The sequence below is a fragment of the Sciurus vulgaris genome, assembly GCF_902686455.1.
Source record: "Sciurus vulgaris genome assembly, chromosome: 5".
Lineage (NCBI taxonomy): Eukaryota > Metazoa > Chordata > Mammalia > Rodentia > Sciuridae > Sciurus > Sciurus vulgaris.
Genome location: NC_136465.1, coordinates 65,312,350 through 65,337,713, shown reverse-complemented (window position 1 = coordinate 65,337,713; position 25,364 = coordinate 65,312,350). Strand labels below are relative to the sequence as shown.

Sequence of the window (25,364 nt, the reverse complement as noted above, 5' to 3'; positions counted from 1 at the left end):
CTTTTTTCTTGTGGTGCTAGGGATAGAAACCAGGGCCTTGCACATGGTAGGCAAGCATTTTGCCAGAGCCACACACTCAACCCAGGAGAATTTCTTGGTGATTCTCATTTAAGAAATGAGGTTTTCATTGATTCTCCCCCGCCATCCCCCAGTGTTAGGGATTGAAACCAGGGATGCTCTACCATTAGGATATATCCTCAGTCCTTCATATTTTTAAATTTAGAGACAGGGTCTCACTAAGTTGCCCAGGATCACTAATTGTAATCCTCCTTCAGCCTCCCAAGGAGCTGGGATTATAGGCATGTGCCACTGTGCCTGCCTCTATTCTGTCTTGTTTAGGTTACATATTCTGATGCAAAAGGTAATTGACAAAATCTTTCTTGACTAAGGTTATACTCCACTTTCTTGCTCTCCAACCCAAGAAACCCCCCAGTACCAATGGCATACCCTGGTAGGTGGGCAATGACAAAAACTGAGGCCTTAGCAGGGCCGTGGAGTGGTGAGCAGGAACCAGGACAGGGTAGGTTGCTGATCCAGCCTACATATGTATGACAGGGCTGAGGAGATGCTTTGTGCTATAAAAAGCTCAGTGCAGAATAAATTTCTAGACCGTGTATGTGTGTGTGTGTAGGTGGAGAGAAAGTGAAAAACAAAAAGGCGCATTTAAGAAGTGAGACCCAACACATATAGATACATGAATGTTGGAAAATGTTGGTAACTGGTAATTTCAAAGTCCCTAAGCAAAACTAGTCAGGCTAATGCTCAGCTTGAGCACAGAAGCAAAAACCTACTAATATCAAATTAAGAGAAGCAAATAGAAGATAGTCACTTAGAAAGTGGGAAGGGGCCAGGCCTGGGGTAGGCCTCCCTGTGCCATTCATATTATATTTCTAAACCTTTCATTTCCCTATGAGACATACAAATCAAGAGGTAAGATCCTGTAAAATTAGGTGTGGGTCTTTTAAATCAAAGTTTTTCAGAAGAGACAGTTTTTAAAAATTTTTTCCCCAGATTTTCAATTATTTATCTGATGTAGTGTAGCAAGGCTTGGTGGGCTGGGCTGCACCTGTTCAGTGTTCTCATAGGGCAGTGGCCACTATGAATCCTTCTTCTCTGGACCCAGGGTCATTATGTCTCTCTAAAATGGTTTCTTTTATTTTCACATCATAAGCTCCAGCTATTTGAGGAAGTGAAATCCTTACTTTTTATTCTCTATGGCTCAAAAAGAGACTTTTTTGGGTGTTGGGGATTGAACTCAGTGTCTCCCACATGCTGCCATTGAGCTATGCACACAGCCCAAAAACAGACATTTAATGTATGTTTGGAGTCTTTAAATAGTTAACTGAAAGTCACTGGAAAACCCCACTGAGGCACTATAGTGGGACAGATAGAAACACTGGGGGTCTGGACTCCTCTGAGCAGGATATGGAATTCCTAACACTCTGAGTGTTGCTTAGAGCTCTGTGTCACCCACATGAGAAACAAGTTTGATGCTGTGGCCCAGAAATGAGGTTGATTTAAGACCTTTTAGAAAAGAAAGGGGTACAGCAGCGATTTGCTTTTAACCACACTTCAAGCTCCAGATTCCAAAAGGTCCCCTCCAGTACCTACCAAGTACTGGGAACTGAACCCAGGGGTGGCCTACCACTGACCAACATCACCAACCCTTTTTATTTTTAATTTTGAGACAGGATCTTGCTAAGTTGCCATGGCTGGTTTCTGACTTGCAATTCTTCTACCTTGGCCCTACTGAGTTGCCAGGATTTACAGATGTACAACACTGTACTTAATGAATAAAACCAAGTGCCCCAAGAAGTAAACATCAACAGAAACTGAACAGTTGTGCCATCTACACTTCCTCCTGGGGCTTGGTGAGGATAGGACCTGGTGACCTTTACCCTGTGCCTGGTGTGCACAAGTGACTCCCTTCAGAAAGGAGAGCTTCTTCCATGCTTTATCAGTAGGGAGCAGCAGCAGCCTATATGGTGAGCAGAGCCCACAGGAGGAGTCTGAATGTAACATACAAATAAGAGTGCACTGACAGAAGGGGAAGTGATGAGAACCAAGTAGTGGGGGTTATGAGGAGTCTGATGGTGGGGAACTTTATAATTTTGAAGACACACTGAGTTTCTTTCTTCTATATATTTCATTTTCCCCTGGAATTTGTTGGCACTCTAGATCCAAAGAGCTAAGTGCTGTTGTAAAAACAGCTCATTGCATTTTCTCAGTTGAGCACAGGGGAAAGAAAACAAAGGAGACATGTATGAGATTGTCAGTGAGGCAACAGCAGTGCCTCCAACTCAGAGGGCCAGGCAAGCATGAGCTCAAAGAAGTGGGCTTTGAGGGCCCTTCCTACGAGGATGTAATAATGTCTTTTCACACATTAAGATTTATTTATAATTGCCATTACCATTGCCTAGAAAGTGTTATGAGGAGGTGGGAAGGGGATTGGGGATATTGGACAGGGATGGGATCTGTTAAGTGGGATGTAAGCATCAGCCCTTTTTCAGCATCAATGGTCACGAGTGTGGAAATCCCTCAATATTCCAAAAGCTCTGGGACACTGAGGGAGCCTATGGAGGGATGGGATCCATGGGAACAAGGGATGAGGGACACAGAGAACAGACCACAGTCGCACCTACCCAAGGAGCCAAGGGCTCTATCTGTTGGTCAGTGGAGGTACTCTAAGAATATGGTGTTGCCCTATAATAGGAATCAGAATTACAGTCTTATTTTTTCTTTTTTCTTGGCAATGCTGGAAATAGAACACAGGACCTTGTACATGCCAGGAAAATGCTCTGTCAATGAGCTATACCTCTAGTATTGGTTTTGGTTTTAAAATGAATGGGTCAAGAAATGATTCTCTCAAAGGATGGCGTTAGAGTAAAAAATGAGAGAATGATCTTCACCAGCTCTTTCTTTCAAACCATTTCTAGGCACGGGGCCACTATGGAAAGAGGAAGAGACTGGATTGTTTGATCAAAGACAGGGGACACCGAGCAGGTGCAGAACACCCTGCTTGGCACTCCTGCCACATGGCAGCTTTCCAGGAGAAAAGATGCCCAAAGTCTAGAAATAAGACTTATGGATTGGTTATTTCTTTACGCCAAAACAAATGATGAGCTTTGTACAGAAAACATAGCAAACATACTGAATTCCTTTCAGCTAGTGGTTCTTTGGCTTTAGAAGACATCGGAATCAGTTGCAAGGTCTGCTAAAACACAGATACCACGGCCTTGCCTGCAGGGTTTCAGATTCGGTCTAGGGTGGAGCCTGAGACTCTGCATGTCTAAAAAGGCCCCAGTGGATGCTGCTGCTGTTGCTGGTCTAGAGACCACAATTTGAGAACTACTGCCTGAGGCTTCTCCTTCCTTCACTGAAAAAAAGTGCAAAGTAAGTCCTAGGACATGACAAGGAGGAGGGCCATCATTATGGACATCTCTCAACTTAGACTCAAGTCTGGTGAATTTGGGCCAAAATCATAACAGTGAAGCCTTTCCCATGCACTGAGATCTTTTGGGAGCAATACGAGCAATACCCTAATGAAAGTGACAGGCTGAGTCCTTCATGCTGGTGTCTTCCGTTTTTTTTTTTTTTTTTTTTTTTTTTTTTGGCTTCTTTCAGTGCTGGGGATGGAAACCAGGGCCTTGAACATGCTAGGCAAGTACATACTACTGAGCTATATCCCCAGCTCCACATTTGCTTCTTTAAGTGTGATTGGCAGTGAGTTTCATAGTGGATATGATACCTATACATTAAGAAGTGATAAGATTCAGGACAAAATTCATGTTGGATTTAAATGTGTGTGTACTACTGTCAAACAACCAAACAAGGGGACTAATAAGGGGACTGCGAGGTTGTTGAGGTAGAATAGATAAAGTCTTATTATGATATTAGAAAAATTCTGGGCAGCAAAAGCTATCTTAAATCTTCCCCTGGAGTAAATATGGGTAGTGGAGAGGATCTGACACGCTACTCTTTTTTTTTTTTTTTTTTTTGGGGGGGGTGATTCTGGGGATGAAACCCAGGGTCTTGCTCATCTAGGCAAGTGTTCTACCACTGAGCCTGGAAAAGGGTTTGTGCTTTTGCCATTTGGTTATCAGGTTGGTTTCTTTTCACTGTTTGTGAGGAAGGACTGGGAGAAACAAAGGAGAAGGGCGTCAGCGGGGTTAGTACCAGCAACAGTTGCTGCTATACATACCACCCAGATGCAAGTCGATGAGGTCACTGTAATAAGACTCTCCCCAATAGTCTACAACAAGGAATTGGTGAAGAGAGAGTTATTTGACCAGATGACCCTGCTATCCACCACACCCAAAGCCATCAATGACATGAAGCATAAGAAACATGCAGACATACAGCAAGAGGGCAAAGAGGAACAGCTGGAAAGCATGCATGTCTTATAAGTGCATTATATGCACACATGCAGGCCATCTCTGTGTACCTCATGGTGTGAAAGGGAATTAACTAAAACCAGTGGGGACAGAGTCAACAGTAACTACCAGTGTGATCCTTTTTCATACCTTGGCTCAGTAAGGACAAAGGCTTTGGCTTTGTTGGGAAACCTGACCCTACTGGAACTCAGTCTTATCAAAGAAGATGTAAGAAGTTCAAGAGCAGATCAGGGGCTACTTACTTCCTTAGTTTCTGACTATCAAAAACCCCAGGCTGATGTCCCAAAATGTAGACACATTAAATAAGCCCTGGAAGAATCCCAACCCTTGGGTTTAAACACAGTTGGCAGCACTCCCAAGAACTGTGTACGGCCCCATTAGTGACTGCAGCACACTCCTTGCAGAACCACTTTGCTCAATGGGTTTAAGATGGAGGTCCTGATGTTTAGTCTTAAACTTTAGCCAGCCTTCTGGAAATGAGCTGGGACTTATGCAGAGTTTTTACCCTGCAACTCTTTGCCCTGAGCTTGGAGGTCTGCTGGCCACCAGCACTCTTAGCCTTTTAGCTCCTGCAGCAGTCCAGCAAAGGATGTTCCGTCCTTCACATGCCTGAGATGTAAAGTCTGGGTAGTGCCAAGCACTGGGCTTAAGCAGGTGGTCCTCATCTCCCCAGAACTGTAAGGAGGCGCAGAGCACAACAAAATTATTGTGTCACCCTTTCTCCAAACCTCACAATCTGAACGCTGATCTTGACAGCCTTTTGTTCCACATGGGGTTTCCTCTTCAAGAATGGACATACCTCAGAAAACTGAATGAAGTCCTGCAGAGGCTTTCCAGCTCAGACTCAAGGCTGACCCAGTGGTTTTTAAGTTTGAATCAGGGTTCCGGAAACCAAAAAGCAACCTGGATGTCCCAGGACCAGAAATCATGTAAAAGTTTTGGTCTTGTTCTAGGCTTGAAAACTCTGAAACTAATCCTTGAGTTCTGGATATATAGAAGCCTTTGACAAAAAGAGATTAACGGGGTGGTAGGTCTGTATTGGATCTCTTCTCTGGAAGGGCAAGTTGGCTAACTAACAAAGTATGGCCTCCTCAGACACAATGGAAGCTTGAGACCATCAAGTGAGACAGAGTGGCAGATTTTGCTGGTTTGGTAGTACAGCCCTCAGGGATGGGGCTGACCCGCATTGTTGGAAGATTCCAGGTTTCACACACAGCAGAGGTTAGCTCTTCGAGGTTCAGCTAGGTGCAGTGAGACTAACAAGGAGAATGCAATGTAGAAGCCCAAAAGAGTGGTCAATGTGCACACTTAGCCTCAAAGATGGTATCTGCCAAGTAGGAACAAGTCCCCTGGGAAGTGACATTATACCAGCCTTGGAGTGGGTATATTGAAATAAGAAAAAGACAATATATTTGGTATAAGTTATGGTATGAGCACTATACCCTGAGAATTTCTTAAATGCATCATGGAATATCTCAGAGCTATAGAGGTGCATCTTTAGAAAGAGAACAGACTGGATTTTGGTTAAAGATGTTTTGGCAAAGTCTCATCTACAGGAAGAAGGTGGACTAGAACAATGGTTTTCCAACTTCTGAGGAACCCTACGACTCTTCACAGTGTTACAGGGGTTTTCCAAATACCTCAAATGCTTTTAACTTGTTTAAAAACTTTGAAAAGGTAAAACTCAAATGCATAATATGCCAACTTTTAACCCATTGAAGACCATCAGCATATTAATTTGTACCGCCAGGTGACCTTTCTTTTATGGTGCCCTCAGGATCAAGTTTCTTTTGCTTCCTATATGCAAGTATCTACATTCCTTGTAAATGTGTTGTTAGCAAAAAAACAAAAAACAAAACAAAAAGAACTATGTAATTCATTTAAATCCTGGCCTGCAATTATAGTGCTTATAAATCAGGGAGATGACAGTCTCTCAGAGCATGCACATATCAGCATGGCACTTCAGGGCTGATGACACATTATGTCATGATATTATAGTGTAGTTGGGTTTCTTGCTTACTCTGGAGCTTCTGAGATTGGTTCTTTATTAGGAATATGAGTTGTTGTTAGCCTTGTTAGTGATTCAACTGTAGAAAAATACTACTGTTCTGTTTTTAAGCTTCTAGTGTCTGCATCATTTAAATTGCTGATACCCTGAGAGTTCCAGGTTAAGTCATTAAAAACAATTACCACTTATATCAACTACTGTTCTCACCTCTATTCCCACAAATGAACTGGGTGTTGGACCTGGATGCTGGTGCAGCTCTTCACTCTACCCTGTGCTGTCAAATTTGTGTGTGTGTTTTAACATTTTAGGGCAATTATTTTTTATTTTAAATTTGAACTTACAATGTTGTAAAAGGGCTCTGCTGCTAAAAGCAAGTTTGAAAACCACTGACATGAAATTCAGTTGTACATGGTCATGAAAGTGCAATTTTTTTAAATTAAAAAAATTTTTTTTTGGTTGTCCATGGCCCTTTATTTTATTTATTTATACGTGGTGCTGATAATTGAACCCAGTGCTTCATACATGTTAGGCAAGTGCTCTACCACTAAGCTACAACCTCCACCCATCAAAATGTAATTTATCTAAACGATTGGAATGAAGATTCTTGGTAAAATCCTCTGCCAATTTGGCGTGTGTGTGTGCTAGGGATGGAATGTAGGGTCCTGCAGAATTTAGGTAAACTCTACCATTAGGCCACATCCCCAGCCCTCCTCTGACACTCTTTTTTTTTTTTTTTTTTTTTTTTTGCGGTGCTGGAGATTTGAACCCAAGGTCTTGTGCTTGCAAGGCAAGTACTCTACCAACTGAGCTATATCCCCAGCCCTTCCTCTTACACTTTTTAATGGTGTTATTTTCTGGCCCTTAGTTAGCAGCCAAAATAACATGCTTGTTACAGAAGTTCTGAAGTATTGTTGTAGACTCCAACTACATGCAGCTGACGAGCATTTGTCATTTGAGTTCTTTACAGAAACCATCAATCCAGATGGCAATCCTCTTCCTCGAAACTCAGAATCTTTTGAGGAGGGGTACAGTCCCCTTTTTCCTGGAGAACTCTGACTCTGAATGTGCATGCATACACCTGTGGAGTTATTCTCACTATGTGTTTTGAGATCCATCCATTACTTTTCATCTTGGCAGAAGTGATCTATGAAGAGTTAAAAGCAATGATGATGAGTCCAGAGTCCTTCTTGGTATCTTCTGCAAGAGATAAGCAAGGAGGGCAGGGTCCTGTGGGTCCACTTTAGTTGGCACAGGATACCTCTGGAAGGCTAACTCCCTCCAGGGTCAGGTTGAATTCAGGAGGCCAAAAGAGCATGCAGGACAGGGAAAGGAGTCCCACAGGCTGGTGGGGGGACATCATGGTTTACTGGGAAGCCTGAGGACCCTTCTAAGTGATCCTGGATCTCCACTTCTTGGCAATGGAGCCAGTGCTTGCCTCGAGGTAACATCCCAGTCTTCTTAGCTTTCTGGATACTAAGTGGTTCAAGTTTTTGTGTTTCCTTTGGTGGCCCAGGCTTCAACAGTTAAGTCCAGCATCAGGTGAGGCACAAAACCAAGAACATCCACATCCTCATCTTTCTCTCCCAGCACATCTCTTCACCTGAAGGTCATCACTGAGTCTATTGACAAACTGCAACTTCTGGGCCATCAAGAGCCTGAAAAGGGAACTTGCTTCTATGCTTGACCCCCACTCCCCACCACATGAACTTCAGTCCTACAGAATGATTTTGATACCAGGCACATATCATAAGGCCAACTCATTGATCAGTGTTCCAGCTTGATCACATGGCAGTGGCTGCTCCTTACCAGTTCCTCTTATTCAGTTCCACACACAGTTTACCCTGCTCCTCTCTGCCACTCTAGAGTAAGGAGGCGGTAAGAAGCCACTGCCTCTCTTTATCTCAGTCTCACAGTCTGCAATGCTAAGTGTGGAGGCCTTCATTTTCTTTATAAAGAGATGGAGGTTCCTCATCCAGAGACTGGATGAGACTCTGGATGCCTAAGAAAGCAGATTATCAGCCACTCCATGCCTGAGGCTGGGGCTGGCCCAATGGATACAAGATCCTGAACTAGCAGGGCTTTCTAGGCTTTGGCCCAGGGATGACTTAGGTACTCCCTTGCCTTCTTTGTGCTCACTTGTGCTGAATCCAAACACATACACTTCTGGGAGCAGTAGACATGACTGCACTACATTCTCTAGTGTTTCCTGTCCAATTGGCAGTCATCAACCACATGCCCTCACAGCTGCTTCCTGGTGTCTTATGCTGTGCCAGCACATCATGTCCCCATCCAGTCTCTCCAACCCAGCCCCTAGTGACTGGCCTTTAGTGAACATTAAGCCTGGGCTGAGCCTGGAAAACACTTAAGTACCAAGAGTACATGTAAGCTCCACCCACAGGAGATGGTGAGGGGTTTATGGTTCGGGCAGGAGGGAGCCCACAGGACTAAGGACAGGAGAGCATGTAGGGGAGCAACTGGGGTTCTGTGATGGTTCCTTGTGATACAATCTCACTCATTCCCAGGTATTTTTCCTAGGGAAAATGATGGGGTGGGAAAGGAGGAGGAGAAGGAAGAGGAACAAGCCCAGAGTTTGCCATCAACAGATGATGGGGACCTAAGATTTTGTTCTACAGGGAAATGGCAAACTGTACGATGGGCTGGAGAGATAGCCCAGGCCTCAGGGCTGCCCCAAACACAGGCACTTCTCTTTTGCTTAATGGGAAGCCCCAGATGTGATGCAGGGACATAGAAAACCCCACTGAAGGAGGAGCTGAATTCCAGCTGAAGTAAAACTTGCTTCTTCAGTGGGGAAGATGGGGTCTCCTTCAGAATAAACTTCCTCACAAGGATCCAGACAATACCTGCTTCACCTCGGAGTGCCTTCTCCACCGCAACCCCTCTCTCCTCCAGCTGCCTCTGCTTTTCTTCCACCTGCTCTAGTTGCCGTTGGATGATCTGTCAAAAGATAGCAGTATGAGCACCTAACTTTCTTATCTCTAGTTTTCAGGAGGAAAACTAAATTGGGCAAACTCAAGGAGGGAGCAAGACAAGTTATGTTGAGATGTTGGAAAGAGCTCTAGTCTGTGGGCTGCATCCCACCTGCATCCAAATCCCCCAGGGCCTTGTTACTTATCAGACTCTGAGCCCACTGTTCTAAGTTCCTGGTATATGGAAGCAGCTGAAGAAGATGTCAGCCCTCTCTAGAGCAGTTCAAGGGCAGGAGGGGAATAAAACTCCTGCAGGAAGCATTTAAGTACCAATACCTCAGAATTTCTTTTTTTTTTTTTTGACATAGGTGATTGAACTCAGGGGTGTTTTACCATTGAACTACACCTAGTCCTTTTTAATTTTTTTGAGTTGTTGAGGCTGGCTTTGAATTTGCAATCCTCCTGCCTCAGTCTCTCAAGTTGTTGGGATTACAGGTGTATATACTTCTGTGCCTGGTTACTTCAGATGAGGCCTTAAGACAGGCTGACACCTAGAGAATAACTCTAACCTCTCTTAAAGTCCAAGGTCCATGGCAGGTCACAAACTGTTTTTTTTCTTTTTTTTTTTTTCAGTACTGGGTATTGGACTTGGGTGCTTTACCACTGAGCTGTATTCTTAGCCTTTTAATTTTTTATTTTGAGACAGGGTCTTTCTAAGTTGCCCAGGATGGCCTTGAACACAAGATCCTTTTGCTTCAGCCTCCTGAGTAGTCAGAATTACAGGTGTATGACATTTTACCCAGCCATAAACTGACTTTTGACTCTACTGCTTACAAATAAGACAACTAATTTGACTCTATAATGACTATTCTAGAAACTCAAAGTGTAGCTTTTCCCTTTTTACTGATGGCTCTGCAAAGATGGGGCCATTCTATCTGCACTGAGCTGAAGGCACTTTGGGGCTATCATCTCAGATGACAGGGACACCCCATCTGCTTCTACTCTGCCTTCTTCACCCTCCCTCCTTGTGAATAGGGGTCAACTGGGTGTACATGAAGACATGCCACTTGGTTTTCCACCTGTGTTTTTGTCTGTCTCACTGTCTATGGTTGTACCTGGGCTCGGTGGAGCCGCTTGAGCTCCTCCTGCTTGGCCTGTCTCCGAGCTGCCTTCTGCACACGCCGGGTCAGCTTGGCATTCAGCTCCTCCTCTGTGTAGGTTCTTGGCTAGAGGGAATGAAAGAGATCTTCTCAGTTAGGTATGAGATTAGTTTGTGCAGCAGTCTGGCAAGGGCATGGAATAGACTGTCCCCTAAGTGGGAGCTGGTTGGTGGCTGGCATACATCAATGTGAAGCTCCCCAGCTGCAGCTTGACCAGAGACTTCGCTGGCACCTTTCCCTGTTGGAGCTCCAAATGCTACCGCACACATCTAAAGACCCCCAAGGTGAGACATGTCCCCTCTGTGATAAGAAAAGGAGGCTGAGTGGGGTCTATGTATTAGAAGGTACAAGTATTAGGAGGCTCCTTTAACATTGAGATCACTTTTCTTGTTTCCTATTTAAGTATGTCTACACTTTTTAAAAAGACCTTGTGGGAATGAAAAATGTCAGTAAAATATTTCCCAAGCCGGGCTGGGGATATAGCTCAGTTGGTAGAGTGCCTGCCTCACATGCACAAGGCCCTGGTTCAATCCCCAGCACCATGAAAAAAAAATTTTTTTTCCCCAAGCTTCCTACTTTGGAAGCATACAGTGGAAGGGGAAAAAAGAGAAAAATCAGGATCCTTTTATTTTCTTGTTTGAAATCAAAAGCCACTTTTTTCAGACGAGTGCTATTCATGAGGTTCTTTTAAGAACATCTGAGGGCTGAGGTTGTGGCTCAGTGGTACAGTGCTTGCCTAGCACGTATGAAGCACTGAATTCAATCCTCAGCACCACATAAAAATAAATAAAGGTCAATTGACAACCACAACTAAAAAAAAAAAAAAAAAATCTGAACTAGAAAAAATAGGAATGCTTCTATTTTAAGATTTTTAAGTCTGGGGAAACCCCAAACTAATATAGGCCAAAGAAGGAACTGTGGAGGTGATGGCCTCTGGGGATTGCATAGGCAACAGTTGCCACAGAAAGAAAGGGAAGTGGCCCAGCCAGGTGGTTGTGGCTAGTGTCATCAAGAATGGAGGAGGTGACTGGGCAAATTCAGTGCAGGATGAATGCTATGGGGAGTATCCCACGCTTTGCATAAATACTGGGCAATCCCCAAGAGGTACATGTTGGGAATCTGCCTTAATTGACCAGGCCATCTGTATCAGTTCTTTAAAAAAAAAAAAAACATCAAAAGTCAACCAACCCTGCCACCGCCCCCCCCCCCAAAAAAAAGCCCAAAAAATAAACTAGGAGATTTTATAGACTTTAAAGAAGGCTTCAAAATTCAACTCAGGGTCCAGACTCTTCGTTTCTTCTCTGAGAGCTCTAAAGACAGTGGAGTGTCACATGAAGAGGCAATAGGCAGTCCTTAGGACAGCTGTGGCATTCTAGTGCCCTGGGCAGCTCAGGTCTCAGTCCACAGAGCTGAGGCAAACAACCCCTCTTTTTGGGGTGCCCAGACCCACAGGGGCAGCTCTGACTCCCACCCAGGCAACTGGAGCATTACCACATGCACTCCAGCCAGTGAAGAGTAGGCGTGTCTTATCCTTCTCCCTCGTGACAGCTAAAGAAGTCTGGTTGCTACAGCTACATGCATGTATGAACACAGTTAGTGAGGGTGTGGCCACTGGGCCTGGGATCAGGATGCTCTGGGTGGTTAATCACAGACAGGCATGCAATGAGGACCAGCCAGCGGGAATGAGATACTACCTTTGATGAATAGGATCTCCTGAATGCCAAGGCGTGTGGTACATAAATCGACTTTTAAGGGGATGGCAACGGAAAACAAAACAGAATAGTAATGACAATGATGATTAAAAAAATTAAAATGGAACACAGAAATGGAGTAAAATCAGAAGTTTAAAACAAACATACAAGACTTAAACACATGATTATTTTCCACAAGGTCACACAGGACTGTGTGAGGAGGGACCTGCATGTATAGACTCTAGCAGCTACATCTCAGTGAACACTGGTTTTGAGTAAGACTGGGGTTCACTTTTCTACTGAGTAGAAACAGCTTCTCTACCACCCCCCAAATCTTCTCTTGTCTCAGTATCCCTTGTGTGAAGGTCAAAACTGTTTAAAACTATTGACCATAGGTTCCGTTTCTCCTTCAGTAACTCATTTGCTTGTGGAAATTTAGAACACTTCCTGCTGTTCGTGGGTGGGGGTGGATGGGGGAGATTTCTGATGTCAGACGCAGACACAGAGGGAAACGAGGCACTGAACCTCATACCTTCTCCCCAAAAGCTCTCTCCTGGCATGTTCCTAAACAGGAACATGTGGGTTCACAGTGTATCACCCAGTTGCTCTGGGACAGGGGACATGGGCTACTTCTTGATTATACCTGTGAAGGGAACTGAAATAGCATAAATCCCTGTTATTTGCCAAAAGTACTTCAGATAGCTATGTTAACCAACCTCTTTTTACTCCACTAAACATTGAGTGGAGCTGCTCAGAATGCTGGGGTCAGTTAAGTTTGCTCTTCTGGTTTTCTTATCAGTTGTAAATTAAATAGTTAAAAGGCCATTAGGGGCCAGGGAGGGAGGTGGCTTGAGTCTGATGGCCCACAGGATAAGGAGATTCTGAGAGCAACAGGAAGGCCTGCAATGCCCTGTTGCCTGTGCTGCTTCTACTGGTCACTCACAGGCATGACAAAGTGGGGACCCATATTTCACATGCATATTATCCTGGAAAAGAATGGATTTGCCTCTAAGAATAGACATCTTGCCTCAGACTCACTTCTTCCACAAAGCAGATTGAGAGGAAGCATTTCATTATTAAAATCAGGCTAGTTTTAAAAAGGGAAATGACAGATGATGTCCCTGAATAGCATGGGAAAAACTCATAGGATTATGTAACTACACCCTAAAGAACAGCATGGACATCTATACCTGGCTGTTATAAATATTGTGAGGAGGGGCAGCAGCATTCTTCTCCATAATTTACCCAGTTTTGGGACTGGTACCATTCTAGAATGAAATCATGACAGTTTTCATGTGCCCAAGAGATTAAGGCCATCCACAAGAGCTGATAGTGTGGCTATGAAACAGGAAGAGGGGCTATTGGACAGCGGGCCTAGCACCCTCTGATGGCCCAGGGTGGCCAAGAGCAGCTGTGTTAGTTGTATTTAAAGTCAGAAGGAAGCAAAGAAAAGAGGTTCAACATGAGTTATTTCTTGTTGGCATGGCTGTAGGTGGTTAACAAAAACCCTGCATTTTTTTTTTTTTAAACAAAAATACAAGTTATTTTTAGTGTTTTTTTTTTTTCCAAACTATCAAAAAACCTAGTCACTTGCTTCACCAGTGCTTTGCTCAGGAATGTGTCTGAGATACAAGAGAAGCTACCTCCTCCATCTCTACTGCACGGGGGCTCTGTGGCTGGGAGACTGGCCTCCCATTTTCACTTTCAGTTCCCTTGCTCCCCATACTTCTTATTCTGAAAAATTTCAAACGTACAGAAATGTTGAAAGAGAAAGAAAATAAATAAATACCTGAAAATCACTTAGATTTTCCCAATGTTAACATTTTACAGCATGTTTCATAGACATGTGTGTATGTATGTAATCTTTATATTACACACATACATACCTTTTTTGTTGTTATTATTGGTACCAGGGATTGAATTTGGGTGCTTTACCATTGAGCTACATCCCCAGTTCTTTTTATTTTTTTTTTTAAATTTGTGGTGCTGGGGATTGAACCCATGTGAGGCAAGTACTCTACCAACTGAGATATATCCCCAGCCCTTCTTTTCTTTTTTTGAGGACAGGGTCTTGCTAAATTGCTGAGGCTGGTCTTAAACTTGTGATCCTGCTGCCTCAGTCTCCCAAGGTGCTGTGATTACAGGTGTATGCCATAGCACCTAGCTATAATCTTTTCTTTTTCTGAATCATTTGTAGATGGGATGCCATAAACCTTGACCTTGAAAAATTTTAGCATGTACTTCCTCCTAAAAACAAACATTTTCCTACTTGCAAGGAACCTGATGTTGACTGGATGATACTACACTGTTCATGATCTAACTGTTCTAAAAATACCCTTTATAAGCTGTTTTTAGTCTGCCTTAGCATCCACGTCTTGAAAACATGGTGACTGCTCTGAGTCCAGTTCCACATCATGGCAGGAGCCAGGTTAGCAGCCTCCTAGGCCCTGCCTTGTCTTCCACATTCCCTATGTGACCTCTAGTGAAGGGTCCTGTCCCTACAGGGTATGCCTGGTATGTGAGGTCTCCAGAGCTCTGTGGTTCTAGGAATCTATAATGGGGTCCTTGACTTGCTCACAAGAACAGGGGAGTGAGTTCTTTTGTGCCTAGTGCCTGCAAGGCCCCAGAAAAATCTGTGGTCAATGGGAGGTAGAACCCAGATGATGGCCTTGGCATAGCCAAGTGTGGGAAGTCTACTGATCAGCATTCTGTCAGCATGCTTCATTAATTTGTGGAGAAGCAGTGGAGAAACTTGACCATAATAGCAATCACAGCTGAATGTTTTTGACCAACATGACATGAACTATTTGAACATCTACACAGTCATCATGGAGGTAAAGGGAAAAATTCTTTCTTCACAGACCCCTTCAAGAATCCCAAGACAGGGCTGGGGCTGGGGCTTAGTGGTAGAGCGCTTGCCTAGCACGTGTGAGACACTGGGTTTGATACAAAAATATTAATCAAATAAAGGTCCATCAACAACTAGGTAAAAAAAAAAAAAAAAAGAATCCCAAGACATCAACTATTCCCAGTGTGGTGATGTGTTTAGAGACCCACATGCAAATCGAGATGCAATCCTCGGTTCAAAACCAAGATTGATGTCTGGGAGACCTCAACAGCGGGTACTCAACAGGAGGCACATAAATTGAAGACTCAAGGGAAAATACACAAGACTCCTAGGACTTCACTCAGTGCTGGCCTGGAAGTGACAATATGAGGCCTAACTCTGCAGATGGGTGGAGCAGGAGGAGATGACTGTCATTTTAGGTGTTTTTCTAGGATAATGTAGAAAGAGCTGATGCAGTCTTAGAGACAAACATATCAAGAATGAGCATCAAGAATGAGATGAGAAGTAAGCTGACCATCTTTCTTCTGTTTGCCAAGTTATTATGAATATTATTTATTATTTTTGATACTGGAGATTGAGCCTAGAGGTACTTTACCTCTGAGCTACTTCCCTAACCTTTTTTATTTTTTATTTTGAGACAGGATCTTACTAAGTTGCTGAGGCCTCACTAAGTTGCTGAGATTATAGGTATACACCACTGTGCCTGGCTCAGTTTGCCAAGTAATTAAGAACTGAATCTGGCTGGGAGGAGGAACCTGGAAGCAGACTACAGAATTCATCAGAGAGGCACCGTACCACCATGGTCTTCCTTGGTTGGTCTACTGGCTAACAGTTTAAAGTTTTCAGTGAAGAGGGCAGTCTCAAGCCCAATTCTCAAAAGGCCTTGTCAAAAAAGCACATGATGGGCTGGGGTTGTGGTTCAGTGGTAGAGCACTTGCCTAGCATGTGTGAAGCACTGGGTTCTATTCTCAAAACTGCATATAAATAAATGAAAAAAAAAAAAAAAAAAAAGGTCCATTAACAACCAAAAACATATATAAAATAATTTAAAAAGAAAAGCACATGATATTCTGGGGTAAATTTTCATTCAAAATGGGAGGTAAGGAGCAGTAGGGCTTTCACCCTGGAAAGGAGCGGGGGATATGACAGGACTAAACAGAGAGCAAGGGGTAGCTGGTTTCACACAAAGCATCACTGCCCCTGTCTTGCTGCTAAGGCCTTTATAGATCTTAGTTTCCATATAAACACTATTGTTGTCACACAAATGCCCCACAGAACTCTCTCTAATTCTCCCTCCTCCAACTTCACTGTATCCAGACAAAGCTATAGTAGTCCTTGGAAAAAAAAAAAAAAAAAAACCTAAATGAGCACCCAAAGGAAGCCAGTGATGAAGGGACTTTGCACATAGAGAACTTTGTTTCTCAGGAGAGCTGAATACCTCCTAAGCACTGGAGCAGCCAGAGGGCCCCTGTCAGACCTAGCACATACCCAAGTTAGTTTCCAGGATCAGTTCTTAAACAGGAAAACAAACAAACAAACAAACCCCTCTCTAACAAATCTACCAAGCAGGCAGAATGATGAAGCCCATGCCTGAGTGAGCAACCTGGCCCTACCTCCCGTCCCAATGCCTGATGCTCTATCCCAGCCTCCATGACCTTGGAGTGTAAGAAACCCTTGTCCCACTGACTGGCCCTGACAGATACTGGTCTGCATAGGATTGCTGAGGAGAGAAAGAACAGGCAGTGCCAGGCTCTTTCCTAAAGGCAAAGTGAAGGTGTACACAAGGAATGTCTCTAGCCTCCTTTACATGAACTGAATGAGGAAACTCTTGCAAGGGAAGCAAATAACTGCCTTCTCATTTAAAAGGACTGAGGGAAGACTCCTTTTGTGGCTTTTCTTCTGACCCTGGTCTGGGCTCAGTGTTCCACTGTCTGCCTGCTAGGAAATCACAGGAATGCACTCCCTCTCCATGCTGGATTTAGATTGGCTTTCCCCGTTTTCTACCTTACCACAGGCCAAGAGTTGCCAGGTCCCCAAAGCCCCTCCAGTGACTGGACCCACCCACCTCTCGCCTGGACTTCTGGGAAGACCTCTCAAGGATGTCATCACTGGAGAGGTCTGAGTCCTCTGAGAAACTCAACTGGCGCCGGAGTTGCAGCTCTGTGGGGTAAAAAGAGGCAGTGAGGGAAGTGACAATGCTGTTTTCCATGCTCATTTAAGCAGCTGGGCAGATCAGCTAAAGGTTTGGTTTCTAGTTTAAGTGATTTTCCTCTTACACTGGGGTGCAATGAGCTTGGGTACTGATGCTTGTTCCTTCAGGGGCAGAGCCCACCCTGGAGAGGTGACAACTCTGTACATCTGCCTGTGACTACCAGGCAAGAGTGCCCTCTGCCCCACTCAAAAGCAGGCCCACCTTTGGGGTACGTGACTTTAGGAAGGGTACCAACTTCCAAAGACTACCCTACCTAGTTTCAAGCTGATTTTAGAGTTATTTCATGAAGTGGGAATAACCTCAGGGTACTCATGGTTCAGTTCCCTTCTCTCTTAAGAACCTCTGGTTAATCAGCATGTGAAAGTGGATCTTTTGAGAACAAAATGACCCAAGAATGTTCTCCTTACACTCTGTCCTATGAAGGTCCCTTTGCTGCTGATGTACCTGCTCTAACGATAGGAGACATCCTGTGCTTCCCAGAGTCCACAGTAGCACCACTGGATGGGGTGCTGGAGCAGGACTTCTCATCGCCCTTCTTCTTCTTGTCCTTCTTATACCCAGAAAAGACTGATTTCCACAAGGACTTAGGTTTGGTGGCTGCTTCCTCCAGAAGGCTTGAGCTGGGTTTCTCTGTGGGTCGGCCCTCCCCTTTGGGCTTCTTCTCTTTCTTGTTTCTGCGGGGGGAGAAGAGGGATGACCTCTTCTTGCTCTTCCCACTGGAGCCCTCGGAAGAAGTGACAGAACCATCTGGGCCCCCTGAGTCTGATGGAGGGGAGAGGACCTCCTCACTAGTGGCTTTGTGCTTCAGAGTGGGCTCCTCAGAGCCTCTGAGACCTGGGGGTTTGGAGGACTCGGTCAAAAGTTGTTTACCCTGGGAGGGTGCTGAGGAAGCCTTGTGGAACTTGGAGGCTCCAGCTGCCATCTCCATCTCCTGCATCCTACTCAGCTGCTTGGCCATGGCATCTCTCAGTGCCTGGCTCTTCACAGACTTTTCCCGGGCTCGCATACGTTCCTCGGCCAGCTCCTTGGCTTCTGGAGAGACCAAGGGTAGCCCCCTCTTCTGCAGCTGGGCACTACTCTCCAGAGAAGGCAGTCGCCCATTCTCTTTGGCCAGAGGTGGATGGAGGGCCCTCTCTGGGAGGGGCCAGCAGGAAGGGGGTGTGAAGAACTTTTCCTGCAGACTTGAGTTCTCAGTCTTGTCATCATAAGTGTCCTCCACGTCATCGGCAAAAGGGATTTCATCCACACTCTCTACAAATGACTTACGTACCTCCTCCCTGGGGGGTTGGGTAGGTTCTCGAGGGGGCCGCATAAATGTGGCAGGTGGGGGAGGTGGGATAACAGAGGTTTTGGGCTCAGTTTCTTTACGCTCAAATATCTGATAGTGCTTTCTTTGGAGGGTTGCAGGCTCCTCGTCTGGGGGTGGGGGTGGGGGTGGGCTTGAAGGTGGGGTGAGCATGGTGGAGTCTGAGGTGTTAAAGCTCTGGCTGCCCAAGGTCTTCATGTTGGAGGAACTGCCATGAAGGCCCAGGCCAGAGCTGCTGGACAGATCCCTCCGTTCCTCATGGGAGCTTCTCAGCTCCCTGTCAGATGGTGATTTGGGAGTCAGCAGGGAGGGTTGGTCACCATCTGACTTTGGTAAGCCCAGTCTTTTAGGAACAGGTGGAGGTTTCAGAAGACGAAGTCCTTCATCCTGAGGGGACTTCTCAACTGAAAAGGATTTTAGGGATACTGGCTTGAAGGCAGGCGAAGGGAGGCTGGACTCAGGCCCCTTCTTCCGCTCTACAGGTGTGAGTCCCAGGCTGCGGCGGATCTCGGCGCTCTTCATCCAAAACTCTTCCACCAGGTCACTCCGTTTCAGGGCTTCATCCACAGCAAGAGGGCTATCCAGTCTGTTCTTGGGATCACCTTGGCTCTTCATGGGGAGGGGGGTTAGAGGGGTGGAAGCTTTGGCTGGAACAGGCTGGAAGCGTATGGGGGACTCAGTGGGGGATGGGATGGTGGCCTCTGAGGAAGGCTGAGGCTGAGAGCAAATGGGGAGCTGGGTCGAGTGGGGTGCAGAAGGGGCCGCCTGAGCCACAAACTGTGAGCTCACAGGTGAGGTAGGTGTCCTTGGTTCTGGCAGAGATATCGGCTGTGACCGGATGGGAGGGGGTGCAGCCTTTTGATCCAGGGGAACTTCAGCTTTGGGCTTCTCTTTGGGGAGCAGAGGGTCAGAGAAAAGGTGCTCCTCAGGGGATTTCATCTTGGTGGCAACAGAAGCAAGTGGGACTTGGGGCCCCTACAGAAAAGGAAGACAGAAGGTGCTTAAAAACAAGCATTTTCATGGTCGACAACATTCTTTATGGAGCTTTCCTCTCAAAGGGCCTGTGTGTACTGAAATAAATTCCTCTCTCCAATGCTTTAGCTGTGATTCAAATAGCTCCAGGAAAACCTTCCTCATTTTCTGCTCTATTTGTCCAATTTTTAGAACCCCTATTAGTTTGATTTGAGCTTTCATGGTTTGGTTCATCTCAAACACACCCTATATTCTCTGTCCACTGACATGAACAATGGCAGAAAAACACTAATGAATTTGGCTCTCACCCCAACCAGCAGTTCCCAAAGCTCTAAGATCCCTGACATGCCAACACAGGGGGGTGAGATTTAAAATAGTTACTCAGTACAGACTGTTTTATAATCACATTATCCTTCCCAGGAAGCTCAAAGATGCACACAGTCTATTACTACACTATTTCAGCATCTCTCAAGGATAGCCTTGGCAAATTAGTGAGACTATCTTTAAATAAAATAATAATAATATAAAAGTTTAAGGAGGTTGTTCAGTAGAGAAGTGCTTGTCTAGCATGTGCCAGGCCTTGGGTTCCACATCCAGTACAGTGAAGAAGAAAAAAAAAAAAAGAAAATCACTGAATCTTGCCATGCTGCCATAATCCAAAAACCCAGGTCCAATGTCTTGGCCTACCATCCTAATCTGTAGTTCAGATGGTATTTAAATAGTTATACATTTACTTTAATATAAAGAAAAAATATAGAAAAATAACAGAATGAGTCAAACATCATTGCCCTATGTAAAGTATGATCACACAAATGATATGCCTCTACTTCATGTACAACCAGAGAAACAAGTTACACCCTGTTTGTTTACAGTAAAAAAAAAAAAAAAAAAAAAAAAAGAAAGAAAGAAAAAGAAAAAAAGAAAAATATATCTATTAAATATTACCTAAATTTGCTCATTCATCAGGAAGATTGAGTTAGAACCCTAGGGACACTTCTATTATATAGTGAACACAAGGAGTGAAAAATTTTTAATTTTCCTCAGAATGGGGAGGAGTAGTTTACTTCACCTCCAGTTCTTGTAGGGCTCAAACCATGGGCCCTAAGACAGGAGTTACTATGTGCCCTTGGTTCTATCAGCTCCTTGTCCTTCACAGTGAGACCCAAACACTTACCTCTGCCACGTGGCTGGATGCTGGGAAGGAAAGAATGGCTTGTTCCTGAGGGGACTGAATGGGGCTGGAGACTTGGGAAGGACCTGAAAAGAAGGGACACAGGATTTATAAGAGGAAACCAGCCCACCAGCTCCATTCACACTAAGAGGGTCCCCCAGGAAGTTCTGTGGAGGGTGTCACAGTGCATCTATCTGGTTGACTGCTGAGGTAGGGAGAGCAGAGATTCAGCTAAACCAAAGCATGCTGTTTTCCTGGGTCTGCCCTTAGGCTGGTCTAGAAAAAACACCCCTCAGGAGTGAGAGGACTCCTGGACAGCACTTCCCCAAGAACAAGCTAGCACCTTCCCTCTGCTAGCACTCATGTCAGTATTCCTTTGCATGTACAATCTGGGTCCCAAGCTTCGAGATGGACCTTTTATCCTTCCATGGTCCCAAAGAACACAAAGAAAGGAACAGTTGGTTGAAGTCATTTGCGGGACAGGTAGGGTGGGAGGAGGAGTAGAGCCCTGGGCCAACTGCAGGGCTGCTGTGCAATACCAGCTTTGCTCTAAAGGCCTTGACTCTGTGCCAGGCAGTATGCCCTGTGGCTCTTGAAGGCATTCTGGAAGCTGTTGTCTCTTGCTGGCAGCAGCAGACCTACCTCTCTCTTGTTTCACTGGTAAGGTAGATGGCTTTTCCTCCTTGTGTTCTGCTACCTTCAGCTCTAACTCTGCCTCTACTTCAGCCTGGCGTTGTAAGCGAAGTTCCATTTCAGCATCTGATGGGATGTCATCAGACCAATGCTGATCTGGTGGAGGGAGGAAGGACACAAATTGGTGCAAATCTTGAGCCAGGCCATGCTCCTTTGCTGTCTCTTACTCTCTCAGAGAATGGCCCAATGGTTGGATGGACACACGTGCACAGTGGCACAAGGCCTGGATTGGGACAGTGAGCCCTATTACTCAGCAACAGACCCTACCTTCTGAGAGTGCTTCCAAGAGACTCAGTCAAAGCACTCTCTTGAAGCAAGGTACACTGTCCTCTGAGCGTGGGGTCTCACTGGAAGCCTGTGGTGCTCCTGGCACCATGACACATGACAGGCGTGACAGGAAAAAACTTTTGGTTACACCTGTGGAGAGCAGGACTTGCTTCCTGGACTTATCTTCCTTGTCCTTTCACCAGTCCCCAGCCCAGACCACAGACCAGGTCTGTACTCCCTCATGATCTTAACCTCAACTTTTATTCTCATTTCTGTCCAGCCTAGTCCCTGTTCTTTTTGCCCAATGAGACTACAGTTCTTAAAATTCTTTAAAATATCCCTATCTCTCACTGCCAGAGGACAACTAATGGATTAAAGGCCCTGAATAAAGTCTGAAATTTGCTTAGCTCTCAACCACAGCTCAATGCACACAGGCTACACAGGAGATATGGCTTCTGGGTGGGTGAAAAAAGATAAGTGCAAGTCACTGGTGGAACAGAGAATGACCCTGGGGGCCAAATAGTTGCTGCCCTTGAGCTTTTGCTTTAGAGTAGATTGTTTTGAACATTCTTGAATTCTAACCACTCTGGCCCTGTCCTCCTGTGGGAAACAGGTAGTGTCCACAGTGGAGAGGGAGGTTGGGGCCCCATACCATCATCCAGCTCAGCACCAGTGTCCCCAGGGTCCCCATCCTCTGCTGCCTCCCCTTCTATCTCTGCTGGCTCCGAGTCCACATCTTCCTCCAGGTCATTCTCATCCAAAGGGGCTGTAAGGCAGAGGTATTCAAGGAAAGGAAGAAAAGGAAAGACAAAGAAAGGTTGTCTATGCAGGGGAAAGAAGGGTTACTATTCCAAGGGTAGTGACCTGATGGCCACAGGGAGAAGAGAAGGCCATTGGATGGATGTGGGGAATGCTCTAAAAGCAGTGTGGGTGCTGAGAAGAGCCCAGGCCATTTCTCAATTTGAGTAGGGTCAAGTGGAAGGAGAAGAGCAGCTGAAGGCCTGGCCAGATTCCCTCTTCTCCCACACACTATCTGCTGTAACAGCCTCAAGTCCAAGATGGTCAGAGGGGAAATGTCACTGCCTAGGCCCAACAGGCACCCAAGAAGCTCCAGCAGTAATACTAGCTTCCACCTATCTGTGCTTATATTCCAGGTACTTTCCTGACCACCTCTCAAGTCAGGAGTCATTTAATTCTCATAATGATCCAATTAGAGGGATCATTTTTAAGCCTACCTTTGAGGGAGAGGTCCCCACCCTTCCCACTGGCAGAAGCTGCAGCTTATCTTGTGATAACTTAGAGGAATATTTTGTTAAAGAATAAGGAGAAGGAACTGAAGAGATATGTAAAGTTCCTTTTTGGAGTCAAGAGTAGCCCTTTGGTGTTGCAAAATGAAGCAAGGCACTCATTCATTTCATTTCTCCTAAAGAACCAGCCTCTAAACACACATACCACTCATCCCAACCTCTGCATACTAAGAACTGGCATGAAGAGTGGACAGTAAGAGAGAGCAGTGAGGAAAGCAAAAGGGCTGTCTCACGGATGCTGAGGCTGTCTCCTGAGACTGACAGTACCCATCCACCAGGGGTCCTCAGTGCTTCTAGGGTTCCAAACACAATCACCCTTCATTCGCTCCTCAAGGGGTTCATTTCAAGAAACAAAGTTATGCTTTGATTTGCATATGAGCCTGAGGTTGAGGCCTGAGGCCCAAGGTAGGGAAAGGAGAGAGGCACTGGCTGTGGCACAGCTAGGGTAAGTTCCTTTAAAAAAAAAAAAATAGGGTAAATTCACTTTTTTTTTTTTTTGTTTGTTTGTTTGCTTTGGTGGTGCTGGGGATTGAACCCAGGGCCTTGCGCATGGGAGGCAAGCAAGCACTCAACCAACTGAGCTATATCCCCAGCTCCTTTTTTTTTTTTTTTTTAAATAGGGAAAAGAATGCACAAAATTCTTTTTTGTCCCATCCTAAGGCATGGGAGTACTAAACTCAGGTGAATTTCTCAAAAAGCTGAATTGAAAATGAGAGAGGACAGAACATTTAACAGTCATATGCCCTACAATGAAGTTTTCTTTTCTACAGACCAATCTAGTGACTTCAGTCCAGTACCTCAGGATGTCAGAAGCAGAGTAGAGAAACAGCGCAAGCAGCCCTTTGAAGCTGCTGATAATGTGGTAGTTACATGAGTTTTATTCCTTAATAATTCCTAGATGCAGTGGCGCATGCCTGTAATTCCAGTGGCTTGGGAGGCTGAGACAGGAGGATCACAAGTTCAAGCCAGCCTCAGCAACTTATTGAGGCCCTAAGCAACTTAGTGAGACCCTGTCTCAAAATAAAAACCTAAAAGGGCTGGGGGTATAGCTCATTGGTAAAGTGTCTCTGGGTTAAGCCTCCAGTATAGGGGGAAAAAAAATTCCTTAAGCTGTGTAGTTACTTTTTTATGCATAACTTTTAAGACAGTGGTTCAAATTTAGTCTTTGGAAAATGATATGAAAGAGGTTTAGAATGAAGCAGACAGGCATTCCAGGGATGGTGGGCACTGTCCAGAATAAGTTAGAGGCTGGTGAACTGTGAATACCAAGCCCTTCCCTCTGACATACCAGAGCAACCAGCAAGCTGGCAATGCCAAGGTACTCTCCTGGGATGAGGGCATTTGCTAGAGAAAAACTATTCAATTGCTTCTACAGATTTGAGTGATCATATTGCTTTTGGCCATTCGTGGAAGACAGCTCACCAAACACCAGGGAATGGGATTTCCGAGGCACAAACAAAAGCCCACCCAAAAGCACCAATCTCCTCTGGGCCCCTCCTCAAATTCAAGCTTCATAATTGGAAAGTCAGCTCATCATTGCACTATACCATATCAAGACCAAACAAGAAAAACAGACCAGACCGTGGGAACAGAACCTAGGTCCATCTAATAGGAGAGTCTTTTGCGTCTAACTTATTGGTTTAAATGAATATACAAGTGCCTAGTATTTAGGTGGTAGAAAAGACACCTGTATACTTTTGCTGGCAAGTAGGCTGGAAGTAAACACAAAGACCATTCCATAGAACTCCCCAGCTTTTCCCAATTCCCTGGATTGTCCTGTTCCCTTGGTCCCTCATGTGGTTCTCCTACTTGGAGTTTGTACTAAGAAACCTCTGCTGTAGAATCAGAAGGGTAAGGGTCTATACTTCTTGAAGTACCTTGAAAAGAACAATTATCACATACATCAAAAAACAAACATGGGAGAACTATCAATGCAACAGCAGCAGATGCTGAAGGAGATGCAGCCTGAGCAATGGAACTGGCAAATGGAATCTAGGTTAAGATGAGGTGCAGGATGCTAGAAGCGGCCACACAAGTTGATGAGTCACACACTACAAAAGCCAGGAATTGCTGTTTATTTCAGGTGGCAGCTGGGAAGTGCCCCCCTCCTCAGCCCTGTCCCACTGTCATAGGGATGCACACTAACTAGGGACACCCAGCAGCTCTTGCTTCTAGGGCTGATGACTCAGGGCCAGCTGAACCAGACGTGATGGCATTCTTTCTCCTATACACTGGGAAGATCCCTCCTGACATTTATCTACTTTTCCTGCTGCTGGTGAAGACAATGAGTTGGACTGGTAAGAGCCTGGTAGTAAAGATCCCTGTTGTCCATTCCAGAGGCAACTGCTAAGGCCATGTTTCTCACACAGCAGGAAATGCTGCCTGCCCTACTAAAAGTGTTGGCAAAT

General features: G+C 45.1%; 1 protein-coding gene across 1 annotated transcript in view; it reads right to left on the bottom strand.

Moving 5' to 3' along the window:
* The window catches only part of MICAL3 (microtubule associated monooxygenase, calponin and LIM domain containing 3), a 203,148-nt gene that overhangs the window by 10,345 nt on the left and 167,439 nt on the right, over window positions 1-25,364 (bottom strand). The window contains 9 exon segments of the mRNA XM_079140276.1: window positions 4,202-4,252; window positions 9,264-9,357; window positions 10,445-10,555; window positions 12,184-12,234; window positions 17,094-17,188; window positions 17,685-19,521; window positions 20,693-20,775; window positions 21,332-21,478; window positions 22,302-22,415. Of these exon segments, the coding sequence (XP_078996402.1) occupies window positions 4,202-4,252; window positions 9,264-9,357; window positions 10,445-10,555; window positions 12,184-12,234; window positions 17,094-17,188; window positions 17,685-19,521; window positions 20,693-20,775; window positions 21,332-21,478; window positions 22,302-22,415 (2,583 nt within the window).